The sequence below is a fragment of the Ptychodera flava genome (assembly GCF_041260155.1).
Source record: "Ptychodera flava strain L36383 chromosome 23 unlocalized genomic scaffold, AS_Pfla_20210202 Scaffold_23__1_contigs__length_28996876_pilon, whole genome shotgun sequence".
Taxonomy (NCBI): Eukaryota; Metazoa; Hemichordata; class Enteropneusta; family Ptychoderidae; genus Ptychodera; species Ptychodera flava.
This window is the reverse complement of record NW_027248277.1, coordinates 12,789,103-12,803,804: the sequence shown is the minus strand read 5'-3', so window position 1 is coordinate 12,803,804 and position 14,702 is coordinate 12,789,103. Positions and strand designations below refer to the sequence as shown.

The following is a 14,702-nucleotide window of genomic DNA, read 5'->3' as shown; positions in this document are numbered from 1 at the left end:
CTGCACATCCGTCTAGCCCGGATATGACGTCGTTGATCATCCGTTGGAACGTTGCCGGAGAGTTCTTCATTCCGAATGGCATCACCTTGTACTGGAACAATCCGTCTGGTGTAACAAAGGCGGATATTTCACGAGCACGATCCGTCAGAGGGACTTGCCAAAATCCCTTCAGTAGGTCAAATTTCGTCACATACTTGGCTTTTCCCACTCGGTCGATGCAGTCATCAATCCTCGGGATTGGGAAAGTGTCTGTCTTTGTTAAAGTGTTGACCTTCCTAAAGTCCGTGCACATACGATAACTGTGATCTGATTTGGGAACAAGTATGCACGGCGAACTCCAGTTACTTTTACTGGGTTCATAAAGTCATTGTCCAGCAGGTATTTGACTTCTTCCTGGAGATATTTTGCTTTTGTTGGATTCAGTCTGTATGGATGTTGTTTTACAGGCTTACTGTCCCCAACATCAACGTCGTGATAGATGACGTTTGTCCTCGTTGGAACATCTTGAAACAGGTGTTTATATTCGTGGAGCAGTTCTTTCACCTGTTGTTGTTGTTCTGGCTGGAGGTGTGCCAACTTTGTAGACTCCAGCTTCTCCAGGATTTCTGAGTTCTGAAGCTTGACCGAGCCCAGCTTTGAGTTTAGAGTATTTTCACTCAAGTCAGTTTCAGTATCACTATCTTCATAATGGCCAGAACTGACGGTACTGACAGGCTGAGTTATAGTAGGATTATCCCTATCCAAATATGGCTTAAGCATATTTATGTGACATAGCTGTTTTTGTTTTCGCCTGTCAGGTGTTATTATGATGTATTTAAATCACTTAATTTCTTATCAATTAGATATGGCCCAAAGTAACGAGCATGGAGTGGTTTCCAGGAATTGGAAGTAGAACAAGAACCTTTTGACCTGGTTCAAACTTCCGTTTTGAGGTGTTTTTATCGTATTTGGTTTTCATCGACTGCTGAGATGACTCAAGATTTTCTCTGGCTAATTCACATGCTTTAGAGAGTTTTGTACGAAAATCTGACACATATTGCAAAATATTCAGACAATCATCATCGTCTGATAGGAATTCTCTTTAACGAGCTTAAGTGGGCCACGGACTGTATGTCCAAATACAAGCTCAAATGGGCTAAAACCAAGAGACTCTTGAATTGACTCTCTAACAGCAAAGAGCAGAAAATGAATTCCTTCATCCCACTGCTTCTCTGTGTCAAAACAGTAGGTCCTAATCATGTTTTTCAAAGTTTGATGAAATCGCTCAAGAGCACCCTGACTTTCTGGATGATAGGCGGATGACCTATACTGTTTAATGCCTAGCTGATCCATTACTTGTTGAAAAATTCCAGACATAAAGTTGGAGCCTTGATCGGACTGGACACATTTAGGGAGGCCAAATAAAGTGAAAAATTTGACTAAAGCTCTCACTATAGTCTTTGTCTTTATATTTCTCAGTGGTATGGCTTCTGGGAACCGAGTTGATGTACACATTATTGTCAGCATGTACTCATTTCCTGATCTTGTTTTGGTAGGGGCCCAACACAGTCTATTAGTATCCTACTAAATGGTTCTTGAAATGCAGGAATTGGCTGTAAAGGGGCCTTTGGAATGGTCTGATTCGGCTTTCCTACCATTTGACATGTGTGACAAGTTTTACAGAAATGTGTTACATCTTGCCTGAGATTAGGCCAATAAAAGTGACTGAGAATTTTGTGATAAGTTTTCCTGACTCCTAAGTGACCAGCCCAGGGCGTTTCATGGGCCAGGCGCAATATTCAGCACGGTAGGGCTTTGGAACCACAATTTGATGTTTTATAGCCCAATCGTCATCAACCAAAACATCTGGAGGTCTCCATTTACGCATGAGAATACCAGACTTTGTATAATAGGAAACAGAGCTATCTGAAGTTTTACCTTCATCATCTACCCTGTCAAACAAAGACAAAATATCTGGGTCTTTGTGTTGTTCTGCAATGAGATTTGATCTAGAAAATGTCTGACTTTGGTCAGCAGAAGTTTTACTGGAAGTTTCAAATCCACGAGGGATAACGGAATGATCCGTGTCAAACACCTGACTGAGAAAGGTGTCATTTAAGTCAACATCTGTGACATTATTTTTGAGAGTATTTTGATTCTCGGAAGTTTTCTTTGACATGGCTCGAGTAATGGCACATGAAGGAAATAAATCGGGTATCTCTTGTTCAATTGGCTCTGGATCCTGATCTAAACTAGGATTATCAGTCACAAGTGGATTAGTGATGACCTTGTCCCCAGCAAGGTCGTTTCCAAGAAGAAGGTGAATCCCTTCGAAAGGCAAAAAAGGCCTAATACCTAAAGTCACAGGTCCAGAAACAAAGTCCGAAGACAAGTAGACATTATGGAGAGGAACAGGAATGTAGTCATTGCAATCTATCCCCTTAATAAGAACACTAGAACCTGAAAATGACTTTTCAGAAAACGGCAGGGTATCTGCCAACAAAAGAGACTGGGACGCCCCGGTATCTCTTAAAATTTTGACAGGGGTAGCGGAAGAGAAATCACTAGAAAGTGATATAAAACCATCATGAATAAATGGTTCGAAAATACCCATAATGCTATCTTGAGAAGAATTGACCTTGACCTCATTAATTGGGGATGAGAGGGGTTTAACCTCAGAAAATGTGTTGCACACATTATTAGACTCTAATTGAGTTGATGAAGAAATAAAGCCGGTGGGCTTAGATCCACTTTGACACTTTGACCTTCACGTTTTCTTTCAATTTGAAACACTCTGACATTAAATGGCCGCCTTTCTTACAATAATTACAAGAAAGTGTACCAAACTGTTTGTCAGAAGGAGATTGAGACTTGGGATCTGATGATGTGGGAGTGTTACTTGAACTCTGTGAACTGTTGTCATTTGATTTTCTACTGTCCTTTGAAAAATTCTTGGATGAAAAGGACGAGTTAAATTTACCTGCATTGTTTCTGTATGAAAAGGACTGGGATGGTTTGCTGAGAAATGAAGATTTGTGGGTCAATGAATAATCATCGGCCAAACGTGCAGCAACCTTCAATGTATCTGCCTTTTGTTCATTGATAAACGTCTTGATGTCACTCCGAATGCACCTTTTAAATTCCTCAATCAAAACAAGTTGTCGTAATTTGTCATAATTCTGACTGACCTTTTCAGAAGAACACCAACGATCAAACAGTTGTTCTTTTGTTCGAGCAAATTCAACGTAAGTTTGATCTTTCCCCTTCTCACAATCCCTAAAATTTCTGACGGTAAGCTTCAGGCACCAACTCATAGCCCTTGAGAATTAATTCCTTCACAGAATCATAATCTGAAGCCTGCTCTACTGACAACTGAATGTAAATTTCTCTGGCTTTACCCACCAAAGCACTCTGCAAAAGCATAGACCAGGACTCCTTAGGCCAATTCAGACTCTGAGCAATTTTCTCAAAATGAAGGAAATATTTATCAACATCCTTTTCTTGGAAAGGGGGAACTAACCTGAAATGCTTAGTGATGTCAAACTTGTCTGAAGGGAAGAATTTTCCTGACTGTCCAAGCTCTAAACGTTTTATTTCTACCTGTAATCGCTGTTCTTCTAATCGCAATTCTTTTTCTCTCTGTCTTTCTTCCATTTCTAATTTTTCCTTTTCTAATTCCAATTTCTTAAGCTCCAAATCTGCCTGTCTCTCTTTTTCCATTTGTAATTCTTTCTCTCTCATTTGTAATTCTAGTTTCTTGATCTCCAAATTTGTCTGCATTTCTAATTCTAATTTTCTGAGTTCAGAGGTAGACTCGGGCTCATAATCTTTCAGGGTGGATTCCTCAAATTGGCCTAAATCAACTAGATGTTTGGCAATACGGTACTGTATTTCCCTCTTGCGCATAGATCTTTTGACTTCTACTTTAAGGAAATTGGCCAGTGTTATGAGGTCGTCTTTTCTGAGGGAATTAAATGTGTCCTGATCAAGGTCATCCATAAATCGTCTGGTTTAAATTCCGCCATGATTAAATTTCGCTGAGTTCACAGTATACAGTAGTTTTGAAAAGGCTGTCAAAATGTTGTCAAACGGCTCAAAATATTCGTCTCCCGGACGAGCCCCCAATTTGTTACGTGCAGAGAAACGAACAAAAGGGTGAACTCAGCAGTTTTCCGTTTAAACAAAATTTATTACGAAAACAAAACTAATTGCTAAGTTAGGGACAGAGTACAAGCTTTAAAAGTGTACAGACTACTTATCTCAGCTGGGGGGACGGCAAAGCTCCAGTCTCAGAGTTGTAACAGTCAGTCGGATGAATGAACAGTCCTTTGGCTTGCAGGCTTGAAGCTGCACAAAGACCACAGTATAAATCCAGCGTTGACAGTGAAGGTCTTGAAAAGTCTTGAGAATGACTACTGCTGGAGTTTAGTAACACACAAGAGACACGATCCCAAAAGTCTGACTGGAAGCTGTGCACGTCCCTTTTATAAAGGCATGTAAGAACAATCTAGAACTTTTATTGACATGCTAATTACTGTTCTAAAATTATCTCCCTTACACAACTAATCAACTTTCCAGAACATTCCAACATGACTAATTGAATTCAAGGTTGTGAGGTCATCAAGGGCAGTGACCTTGGGAATGTTCTAGACTAATTGAACTCAGGTCATGATGAGTGTGGGGGAAATGACCTACATAACAATAGCTAGGTCAATAGTGGACCGGCCGGCCATAAATTGTTCTTATCTTTGAAAGGATAACAGTATAATAGGACTTCTCGGTTCTCTTAATGTGCACTGATGAGTAATAACATGTGCAGTGACCTTAACCGTACAGACTGTGCCGGGACTACAGTGTGAAAAATAGCTCTGAAGACACAATTATACACCTTTCATTTATCAGATCTGAACTTGAGTCACATTTAGCGCGAGGCATGATAAACATTTTGAAATTTCAAATCTATGTCTACTTTTAGAGACCCTGGAACAAAGACAAAGGCTTCAATCAAGACAGTTTTTATCAGTCATAGTTCACGACCTTTAATAATCGTTGCTCATTTGACAATTGGACTCTGACCAACGGCATGTCTTTTCGGCAGTGTTGGACTTAGAGAGCACCAGAAAAGGGCAAGAATTATTACAAAGTGTGAAAAGGACCACACAGGTTATGAACGTGTGGCCAATCACTGCCAACGTTCTAAATTTCAGAAGTACCTCGACACTCGCAATGGGTAATATTAAGTGACTGACACTCATTCTATAACCTTTACATACCGTAAATAACAGCCGTTTTCTCTTCTGGGTGCACTTAGACATTGAGTGTGATGTTAGGGCTCAAAACTCTCATTAAAGGGCACTTTTGTTATGTCCTCGTTGCTATGTAAAGGGATAGCTAGGTCAATACTTGGTCATAACTTGTCCTTATCATTGAAAGGAGAACAGTATAATAGGACGTCACTGTTCCCATTCACTGATGAGTAAGAGCATGTACAGCGATCTAAAACGTACTAACTGAGCTTGGACTGTAGTGATATAAATTCTTAGGAAATATAATCTTGGGTCACGTTATTTTTAGTACTGTGTCTTCCTTTATATACTCAGATAGCATTCCTCCTAAGATTTAAGCTTTGAGGCATCGCTTCCTATCACTGTTTATTTTACAAACCAGATATTCAATCTGCTAAGAAAATATGTCCAATCCATCACGTGTTTTATTAGTGACTCTAGAGACTTCTCCCGCCGAAAGTAGTTTATCAACGACAACACTCACCCTCCTAAATCAGAGACATTTCCACCCTCAACTGAAACACTTCACGTCACTTGACTCTAATCAGTCTCACACCCAAGTGTTATGCTTCACTGCATTAGCCAGTCTATTATTAGTATAGAAATAAAGTACACATGTATAGTGATAGACGACTTCGTCTCCTGACAGCTGTCTCAAATCTGGTCATATTACACATATAATTTCTGGTGCAGAGATAAGATTGCGAGACTATCTACTATATCCTGATGTATCCTTTCAACGATGTCACGGCTGAACTACAACTCCAAAGCGCTTTGCTTATTTATTGCGTTTCAAACACAACTGAAGGTTGCGCTGACGAACGCCTGTGACGTACTCTAAAATCGGACGCGTCTTTTGTTACAGCTAGAATTCATGTCAATCTTTAAACCTTGTGACAAGGAGACGTATAGGTAATCTCCTCTTTTATTTAGCATTGATATTCAAAAACAGAACACAAAATTTTACCACTGGTTTCGATCGCTGAGATTTTGAAAAAAAAAAAATGGAAACTCTTGTCACATTAGAGATTGCATCAAAGTTTCCATACATACAAAGGTGAATGTATTGTCTGCCCGCAGTCTAAAACATGAAGTAAAAAAGTTAAAAAAAAACACGCATGCGTCATAAGCCCCCTTGAACAGAGTCTGTGAGGAGAATAGCACCGTTACGCTTAGTTATTTCACATTTCAGATCGTTGAGCTACTAATTCGCAGGCTTGAAAAGTCATGATTGGTTAAATACAGACAGTTAAATCCATATCACGCTTTTCAAGAGCCACTCAGCCTATGATATATTAGGGTGTTAGTGCTCACGAAGAAGTGTTATTCTGGAAATTTCAACCAACTGAACAAATATTTACACCGATGGAGGGTACCTCACTTTAAGGGGGTACAAAACATTTGATCCGTCGTACTTAAAACTTCTCTTTTCTCGTTAAAGCTGGTCATTTTTCAGTCGCTGTGAATACGCCGAAGCACGTAGCTCACACCTTGTTTTATGACAGCGTAAAGTGTCTCGGTACAAACACTGTCTTCATGAAAGGCTACATTTGATCAATAATGCTTTGCACGTTTATCACCTGCAACCTTTGAAAGTTTTTATAAAGACATTTACACTCCACAAGCATAAGTGATCATTGAGTTGCTCCAATTTCATCTGATTTTATATTTTATCGTTTACATTGTACTAATACGATGCATTTCGCTGATTTTTCCAACGCATCCTGTTGTCATGGCCTCAAATCACTGTTTTACTTCACAGATATTCCTTATTAATACGATGAGGCATATGATGAACGCACTGAGACACTGAAGTGAAAACTGGCGATCATATGCTTCACTGCAAGCAAACAAGAAGAGGACAGACTGGCATCATAACTTAAAGTTAGTTTTATTATTGCTACCATTATCGATCAAGAAAGGCCATTGGAAGTCAAAATTATTTGATTCCGATTCAACTGAACAATGCTTATCAAGTGATCGTTCTTTTACCAACACACTCCTCACTGATACCATTCAACCGATCTAAACCATTTTCTTTCACCGGAGAACAAAATTATCCATAACATGACGAAATTAGAGAGCATGCGGATCAAGTCACATATTCCTGAGGCACAACTGTGTGCAAATTTTCTGATTCTGACCAGAATGCAACTCGGGTACGGAGTCTTTCGACAAAACGAGTACAACTTTTTACTGATCAACAGAAATGTCCTTTAACGTCATCCAGAGTACCGTCATAGTAACATTCTGGTCATCTCAAATACGTCTATGTCTTAAATACTTTGTGTCGGGACAGAAATGATCAGCTGGTTGATGAAGGAGGCAGTGGTATACGTAACATTTAAAAAAACAAACAAACAAGCAAACAAAGTTAAACGAGTAAACAAAGACGTTGAAATCTATATCCTCTTTGAATTTAAAATGATAATAGTCCAGAATGAAGAAGAAAATCGCAAGAATTTGGATTTTTAAATGTTATCTGGAAACGTAACCGAGAAATCGAATATGTCAGAGAAGTATGGACGGAAAATGTATAATATATGATCTAAAAATATTTTTGTGCAATTAATCTTGTCAGACGGCTCAAAAGGATATTGATAACAATCTGACAAACAAAATTTTCATTCGGAAGACTATAATATTTCGATATTATCTATAGAGGTCCTTAATCACAATGCTTCAGAAATATATCCTGCGAAGTGGAGAGAGAGAGAGAGAGAGAGAGAGAGAGAGAGAGAGAGAGAGTAAAAGGACAAATAAACAATCTTCGTCTTAAACAGTCTTCGTCTTAATGTTCAAATTGTCGATTTGACTTTTAACGGAGCAAAATATTGACTATGAGACGTTTTTAGATAAATTAACTATGAATTTTTGGGTTGATATTAAATAATTTGACGAATGACACACGTAATGAATTGAAGTTTACTGCCGGAGCAGCTTATCAACAACGATTTATAAAAATAAAAATCATTAGTCTATCTTTTCATTATTTTCGTTCTCTTACATAGTTGTCACTCAATGGAGTACACATACAAATGACAATCATACCTTTATTTCTGTGTTAGTCGAAAATTTGTTCAAAAAGTAGAACGATTCTCATCATCGAATGCTGCATTGATATTTTTGAATAACTTATATGCGGTTATATGAAGTTGTTTTCTTATAAGTTTATAAAACCATGTTTCCTTTGTAAAACATGTAATTTTGTAGTTTTCAAATCCCGAAGTTATCTTGTTGAAGGTAGTTCCGGTTCGCCTTCAATCAAATTATGACTCTGTGGCCCGTGACGTCATCAGCAAGGTATCATTGAATCCTATGGAGTACAGGACGTTCCATATATGAGACATGTAACAATTTCTTTAATGTAAAAAATGAGAAATAAGAATGCCTCAGGCGAGAGTGAATTGCTCTGAATTTCAGATACAGTGCAGATCGTAGCATTGTGAAGGCATGCAATCTGTAGGTCTAGAAACAATAGTACAAAAAGCTACTAAACTTACACTGTCTTCTCAACGTAAAGCGAGAACAGAAGCTACAATCATGGTTATGAAAGTAACAAATCCGACGGACGAAGCTTCAGCATTGGATTCTGTGTGAAAAACAAAGCAAAATACTTGATTTGCAATACAAAAGGCTTTCTGAGGATCTGTACAACATTAGCAAAGAGATCTTTGAAGAGATATGCAGATGACAAAATTTGTAAGTGTTCAATACTTAGTGTTTCATGCAAGGATATTTACCAGATACGATAACCAGATACGATAACCTAATTTTAAACTATTATGGATTCGAACGCGATAGGTAAAATATGTGTTTGTGACAAAATGAAAGAACTCAGCCGAAGATACATGGTACACGCACTTCTGTAAATTCCCATGCAATATGAAGTCGTAGTAAAGGAACGATCGTAATATTGAGAATAACTTTAAAAAAAAAAATCAAACTTAATCAGTGCTGGTCTTTTTTTTTGGAATGCAAAATAAGCGATTGCAGCTTAGCTAGAACTTACTTCTCGTATATACTAGGCGTTCACTCCATTCTTATGATAAATTTACAATACTAAGTCCAAAATTCAACAGTGTCAAGCGACTGTCCTGACTGCTGAGATGTATTATGGTTCGACTTGATCCATTAACTTTTAGGACGTAGTAATGCAAGGAAGAAGAGGAGTATACGGGCTCAATACCTATACATGACATACCTGTCGGGGATTCTGTTGTCGCTGTGAAAGTAATAACCAAGGAAAAACATTAACAACACAGTTTGATCTAATTTGGGATAATTGAATCTTCATATTTTATAAAAATTCTCAAAAGTATCAGGTGCCGTATAGCTGAATGTTGCAATATTACAAATTACTCATAGAAATGGGGGAATAGCTGAAAAAGAAAAGCAGATGAGTTTACATTTGAAGGTTAAAACGACCTTACTTAACCATCCAATTATCCCAAATTAGTTCCAATCGGTTTTTTTTGTAAATTCAATAATTTATGCACATAGCGTAGGCCAGTAGGTTCAGACAGGCCTTATACATACAATGTTTGTATTGAAACGCCATTAGCATGTCATTAATTATGCAGAGCTAACCAGCTGTCCCACTGACAGAAAAGGTTTTTTTATATGGACCAGTCAGAATCTTCTGGTAGTTGCTGGTGCAATTGCCATTCAACACACATATCTGCTAAATATCTGAATGCATTGCGCCAAGTATACTTAACAGAGAGACGGCGGCCATTTGAAATTTCAAATATTGGTAAATGTTAGGTAATTTGTTTCCCCGTCATCAATTTTTTTACGGTGAACCCTAATGTTTGCTCTTAAGTTGGCAAGAGATAGCTTGGAAGTGTCATGGAGGAGAGTTTGAGCAAAAGTTTAAATCTTTCACTTTCTGGATGCTGACAATTTAGCACTGAAAACTATTGACATGTACACGTAGCTTTCCTTTTATAAAAACACTTGCCTTGTAGAATATAGTGCTGAACGTAAGGTATGACGTCAATATATACAGTCAAGCGGATCAAGGTAAAGGTATATTAACTGCAAATTTACTGACGTTAAGGTTTGATTGCGAAAATGGCAAGAGGTGCGTTCAGTATATTTTCTGATTGACTTATCTAGAGAAAAAATAGTGAGAGAAATTAAATATATAAGCAGTTAGTTTGTATCGTACACTCACCCGCTGGCGCTGTACAGGTTTTGGTACCAACGTTTGTGGCAGCTGTACCGAAATTACCACAAACCACATTGTTTGTCGCATCAGCATCCGTCACGGTGATTGATAAACACAGTTTGGTGTAGGCTGTGCAGTTAGTGGCGTCAAGGCTTAGCGTGGCGGTGAGACCAGCAAAACTTCCCGATGACGATACAGCCGACCCGTCAGGCGCATTAGTTCCCGCTGCGGTCACTTCAGTCGATTTGGTTGAACCGTCAGCATTACTAAAGTACACCTTGACATCGCTTGGTGAGCCCCCGGAATCAGTAACCGTGTAGGCTAATGTAAAAGTAGTTGCAATGTCTGTATCAATGTAGAACACACTTGTAGCTGGAGCAGGTGATGTGACTGTCAATGTGGTAGCTGCAATGTCATCTGTAGCGGTACAAAATATACCATATTCATCTCTTACATAGATTATCAACACACAACGGAGAACAACATTCTTTTGCTCTCACTCTCAACGTTAAGTACTCATGGAAACTAGTCACCGATAAATAAAGATGTATCGCATGTAAAGATACGGAATAGGCAAATTATTGGGTGCTTAATTACATCTTTTCACTCCTTATATGGCCGAGTAAAATTGAAAATGTAAAAATTTCGATCTCACAACAATTAGAAACCAAGCAGTTGGGCTATATCAACATGGAACAATAAGACGAAGTAAACACAAATAGGGCTTCTTTCCTCGTTGACTAATACAGCGATATGGGGACAGAGTGTGAAATTTGAAGTGTGACATGCCCAGACAACCGAACTTAGAATCACTCTGGGGATGTAGTAATTAGCTTACGTCACTGCCTTGCATTGCGTATCGCTTCATTTGTCAAGATAAAAGGCAAGTACAAGTTACGGGTGCGTGTGTACCCCTAGCTAAACTCGTTCGACTTTTTTCCGAGTCGGTTTTTCGACTTTCGGCCGATGACTTATCTTAATACGGGCAAGCGGTCTTTCACATCTTTGCAAATCTCATGTTCGTAAGGGTGTGAGGCAAGGGCTTCCTTTGTTCAGAACGTTCACCCAGCGAACATCGTAGTGCCTAAAAGTTTTAGTTTGCTTTTAGTGAAATTGTCGTGTCAAACAAGATCAAACCACGGTCTTTTCACGAGATCACCAACGGTGTGGCGGCGTCACATGATACGCATACGGCCGATCGCCACACCGATCGAGTAAATTAAAATGACCTGTCAGGCTGTCTGGCTGTACTAAAGTATAAGCTAAAACTGTTTTCGTGCCAAATATCGAAAATAAACATTACAGGAAGGATGACGGTCGATGTCACATCCTCTTTCACCGGGAAACACTTGTGCGGCAGGAAGTTTCCCGTATCAACACATTCGTGAAGACGGAGATTAAAAATGGCGACCGAAAAAAACGGTTACAAGCTTTCTTTGTTTTTCGTCATTTCAAACATGTACAGAATAGAGCTAACACATCACTTTTTGCAGGATTCGTTTGCTTTAAAAATGCATGGGAACATGGGTCGATTGTACCATTTGTCTCGTGCGTCGATAAAATTATAGTTCTGTAAAAGGTTGGCGTCCAACCCAAATACCCAGGCAACACCTCGAGCAAGTGAACTGCAGCTACAACATGCAATGCATGTGTTTTACGCATTGAAAGGAAACACTCAGGCGCGGGATCGCTCTTCTTTCTATAAAATAAAATAATTCGCGAAAAGTTCATACTCAGACTGATACTGTCTTATTTAATACAAAGAGATGAAACTTTACCTCATCGTACTTTCCTATCTTTCCCGAGGATTCTATTGCTTTATCCACTCGCGCTTTGTCCTTCAGAGTTAAAATCCGACTCTGATTCGGAGCCACGTTCCGGATGCCCGGGTTTCAAATTGGTATGCCTATGCGCCTTCAAACCAAACTGAAACTGAAAGTGCCTATGTGGTATGTCGTATGTCGCTACCTTAAAATAGCTTGAACATCAAGGTTTCCGGTAATGTATAATTTAACATGAGCATGAACTTCACACTCTTATATTTATACGATCATGTCACAAAACTAAAAAAAAACCTATGACGTTGATAGTGATATAAATAAAAAAGTGATTCTTCATTTTTGTCTGAATTTCAAACCCATGAACCTTTTGCTGTTGTCCATTAAGCCATGGCAGAAAAAGAGTGATGTTTCGCACAAAGTTGCCACTGTGACACAGAAGCCAAATTATGATATTTTTCGCCATGAACCCCCATTTGCAACTTAGTCCCTATTCGATTGATAATTGTAAGGCTTCAACTTACTCGTACACGTCTTCGTACCGGCTTTCGTACTGCCAAAGCCGGTGCAGTATTCATCGTTAGCAATGTCGTCATCTCCCGATGTAATGTACGCACACAGTTTATAGTACTCGGCGCAGTTGGTTGCATCGAGTGTGAGTGAAGCTGTCAGATCAGCGTAATTTGTACCCGAAGCAGGAGTAGAGCCATCTGGTGCATCGGGTCCTTCAGCTGTGACCTCGGTTGACGTTATCGATCCATCGGCATTGCTGAAGTACACTTTTACATCGGTTGGTGTAACAGTACCCGTTAATACGAATGTCAAAGTAAATGTAGTTGCCACTGCTGTGCCTATTAAAAATTGCCCTGTCGCGGGATCTGGTGTTGTTACCGTCAATAAAGTAGGATATATATCATCTGAAATATGAAAATGTCAAACCATACAAAATAAACGTTGGCTACGAGCAACGATAATATATTTTCAAGGCTTAGTTACTGCTAAGTAATACAAGCTTTACTAACTAGCCAAAAATGGTTTTCACTTGTTCTACAAAATTAATTGTCTATGCCTCGGGCCATCCCAAGGTGATAGTACACATCTAATTATGTCGACAAATTAATTTAGTACACATTGTATTTTAGAGTCATACAATTACTTCTGTCTCGTGTCTGTTTGTGAGAGTGGAAAGTAATTACCTTCAAATGAATACAGTACTCACTTTCAGCCTGGCACAGTGCTACGCACCCGATAATAGCAAATGCCACAGTTGCAAAAGAAGACCTAATAAAATAATAATGAAATCTCGAATTACAAAGCAGGGACAGTTTATGATAGAATATTATGACGATTTCTAAAAATAAGGAAACCATTCAACGTATATTACTCTTCCTACGATTTGACATACTTCAGTTCAGTGGTGAAACGTCTATTAAACTTCACTTTTCTAAAATGAAAATAAAGTTGAGGACTTGGTTCAACTCAGTTTACACATACATGTGAACCATTGTCCAGCATTAAAATTCCAGTATTCAAATCTGATCATGAGTTCGAGATAGCAAGGTGGGAGGAAAGAAAACCAAAGCCACCTTGCTATGGGCAAGTACACCTTATAGATTCTATTCACATTTTAAGGACGTTCATGCTTCCGAAGTGAAAGACTTACACTTTTGTTTAATCTGTCATCAGTGAAACTTTCAATCATTCTTTTATCAAATCAAGAATGAAAATCAGGGGTCACCATGCAAATTATGGTACTATAGAAATAAATTACCGGACATCTACTTCTATTGCAAGTTCAATATGACCGTCTCGATCACTTTTGTTTTCAAGTTGAAAATAGTAGCGGTTCACTGTCGGTCAACTTATGACGTAATGTATGATACTGGTATCTGGATTTCATTTCAGCGATAATTTTATTTATGATCTAACTCAAATGACCAAGAAGATATTGCAGAAATCATTAAAAGTAGATTCCAAAATATTAGTTCGTATAGTAAGTGATTCATTGACCTACCTCATCTTTTCAAGACGGAGCAACAACGGTTACTGAAAGTCAGAAGAAAACACATAGCTGACAGAATATTGATAGGCAAATAATTCCGTAATTCCTAAGTATTATAGAGAATGTTTAAGTTCACGGAGAGCCTACTGAAAAAATAAAAAAATGACGGGAGTATCATTTGCTTTGTGGGTTATTACCGACCGAAAAACAACATATCGATATAATCCTTATTATAGACATAATCTATGAGTATAGATCCCTGTCCTAAAATGATCGAAATCTCTCATCCTCTTCATTGAACTATAAATATATAATATTTATTTAACAAGATAGAGCAATAGAGTTTAAGAGCATAAGGGGCATTGAGAGACAAAATCTACGAATGAGAATTCAATTATATACCAAACAATCACGATTTTAGAGGCTCTTGATTTTATGTGTACGGACAAAACTATTCTATGAACAGATGGAATATTTTTTGAAAG

The 14,702-nt window shown here is 38.4% G+C and overlaps 1 protein-coding gene across 1 annotated transcript; it reads right to left on the bottom strand.

Annotated features, from left to right (window-relative positions):
- Window positions 1–8,776: 8,776 nt before the first annotated feature.
- Window positions 8,777–14,234, bottom strand: LOC139123763 (mucin-22-like). The gene is made up of 5 exons (XM_070689917.1): window positions 14,230–14,234; window positions 12,740–12,984; window positions 10,444–10,854; window positions 9,469–9,489; window positions 8,777–8,856 (listed from the first exon to the last, which is right to left on the bottom strand). Exons 1-5 carry the CDS (start codon window positions 14,232–14,234, stop codon window positions 8,777–8,779), a joined length of 762 nt encoding a protein of 253 aa, XP_070546018.1.
- Between the last annotated feature and the right edge of the window lie 468 nt (window positions 14,235–14,702).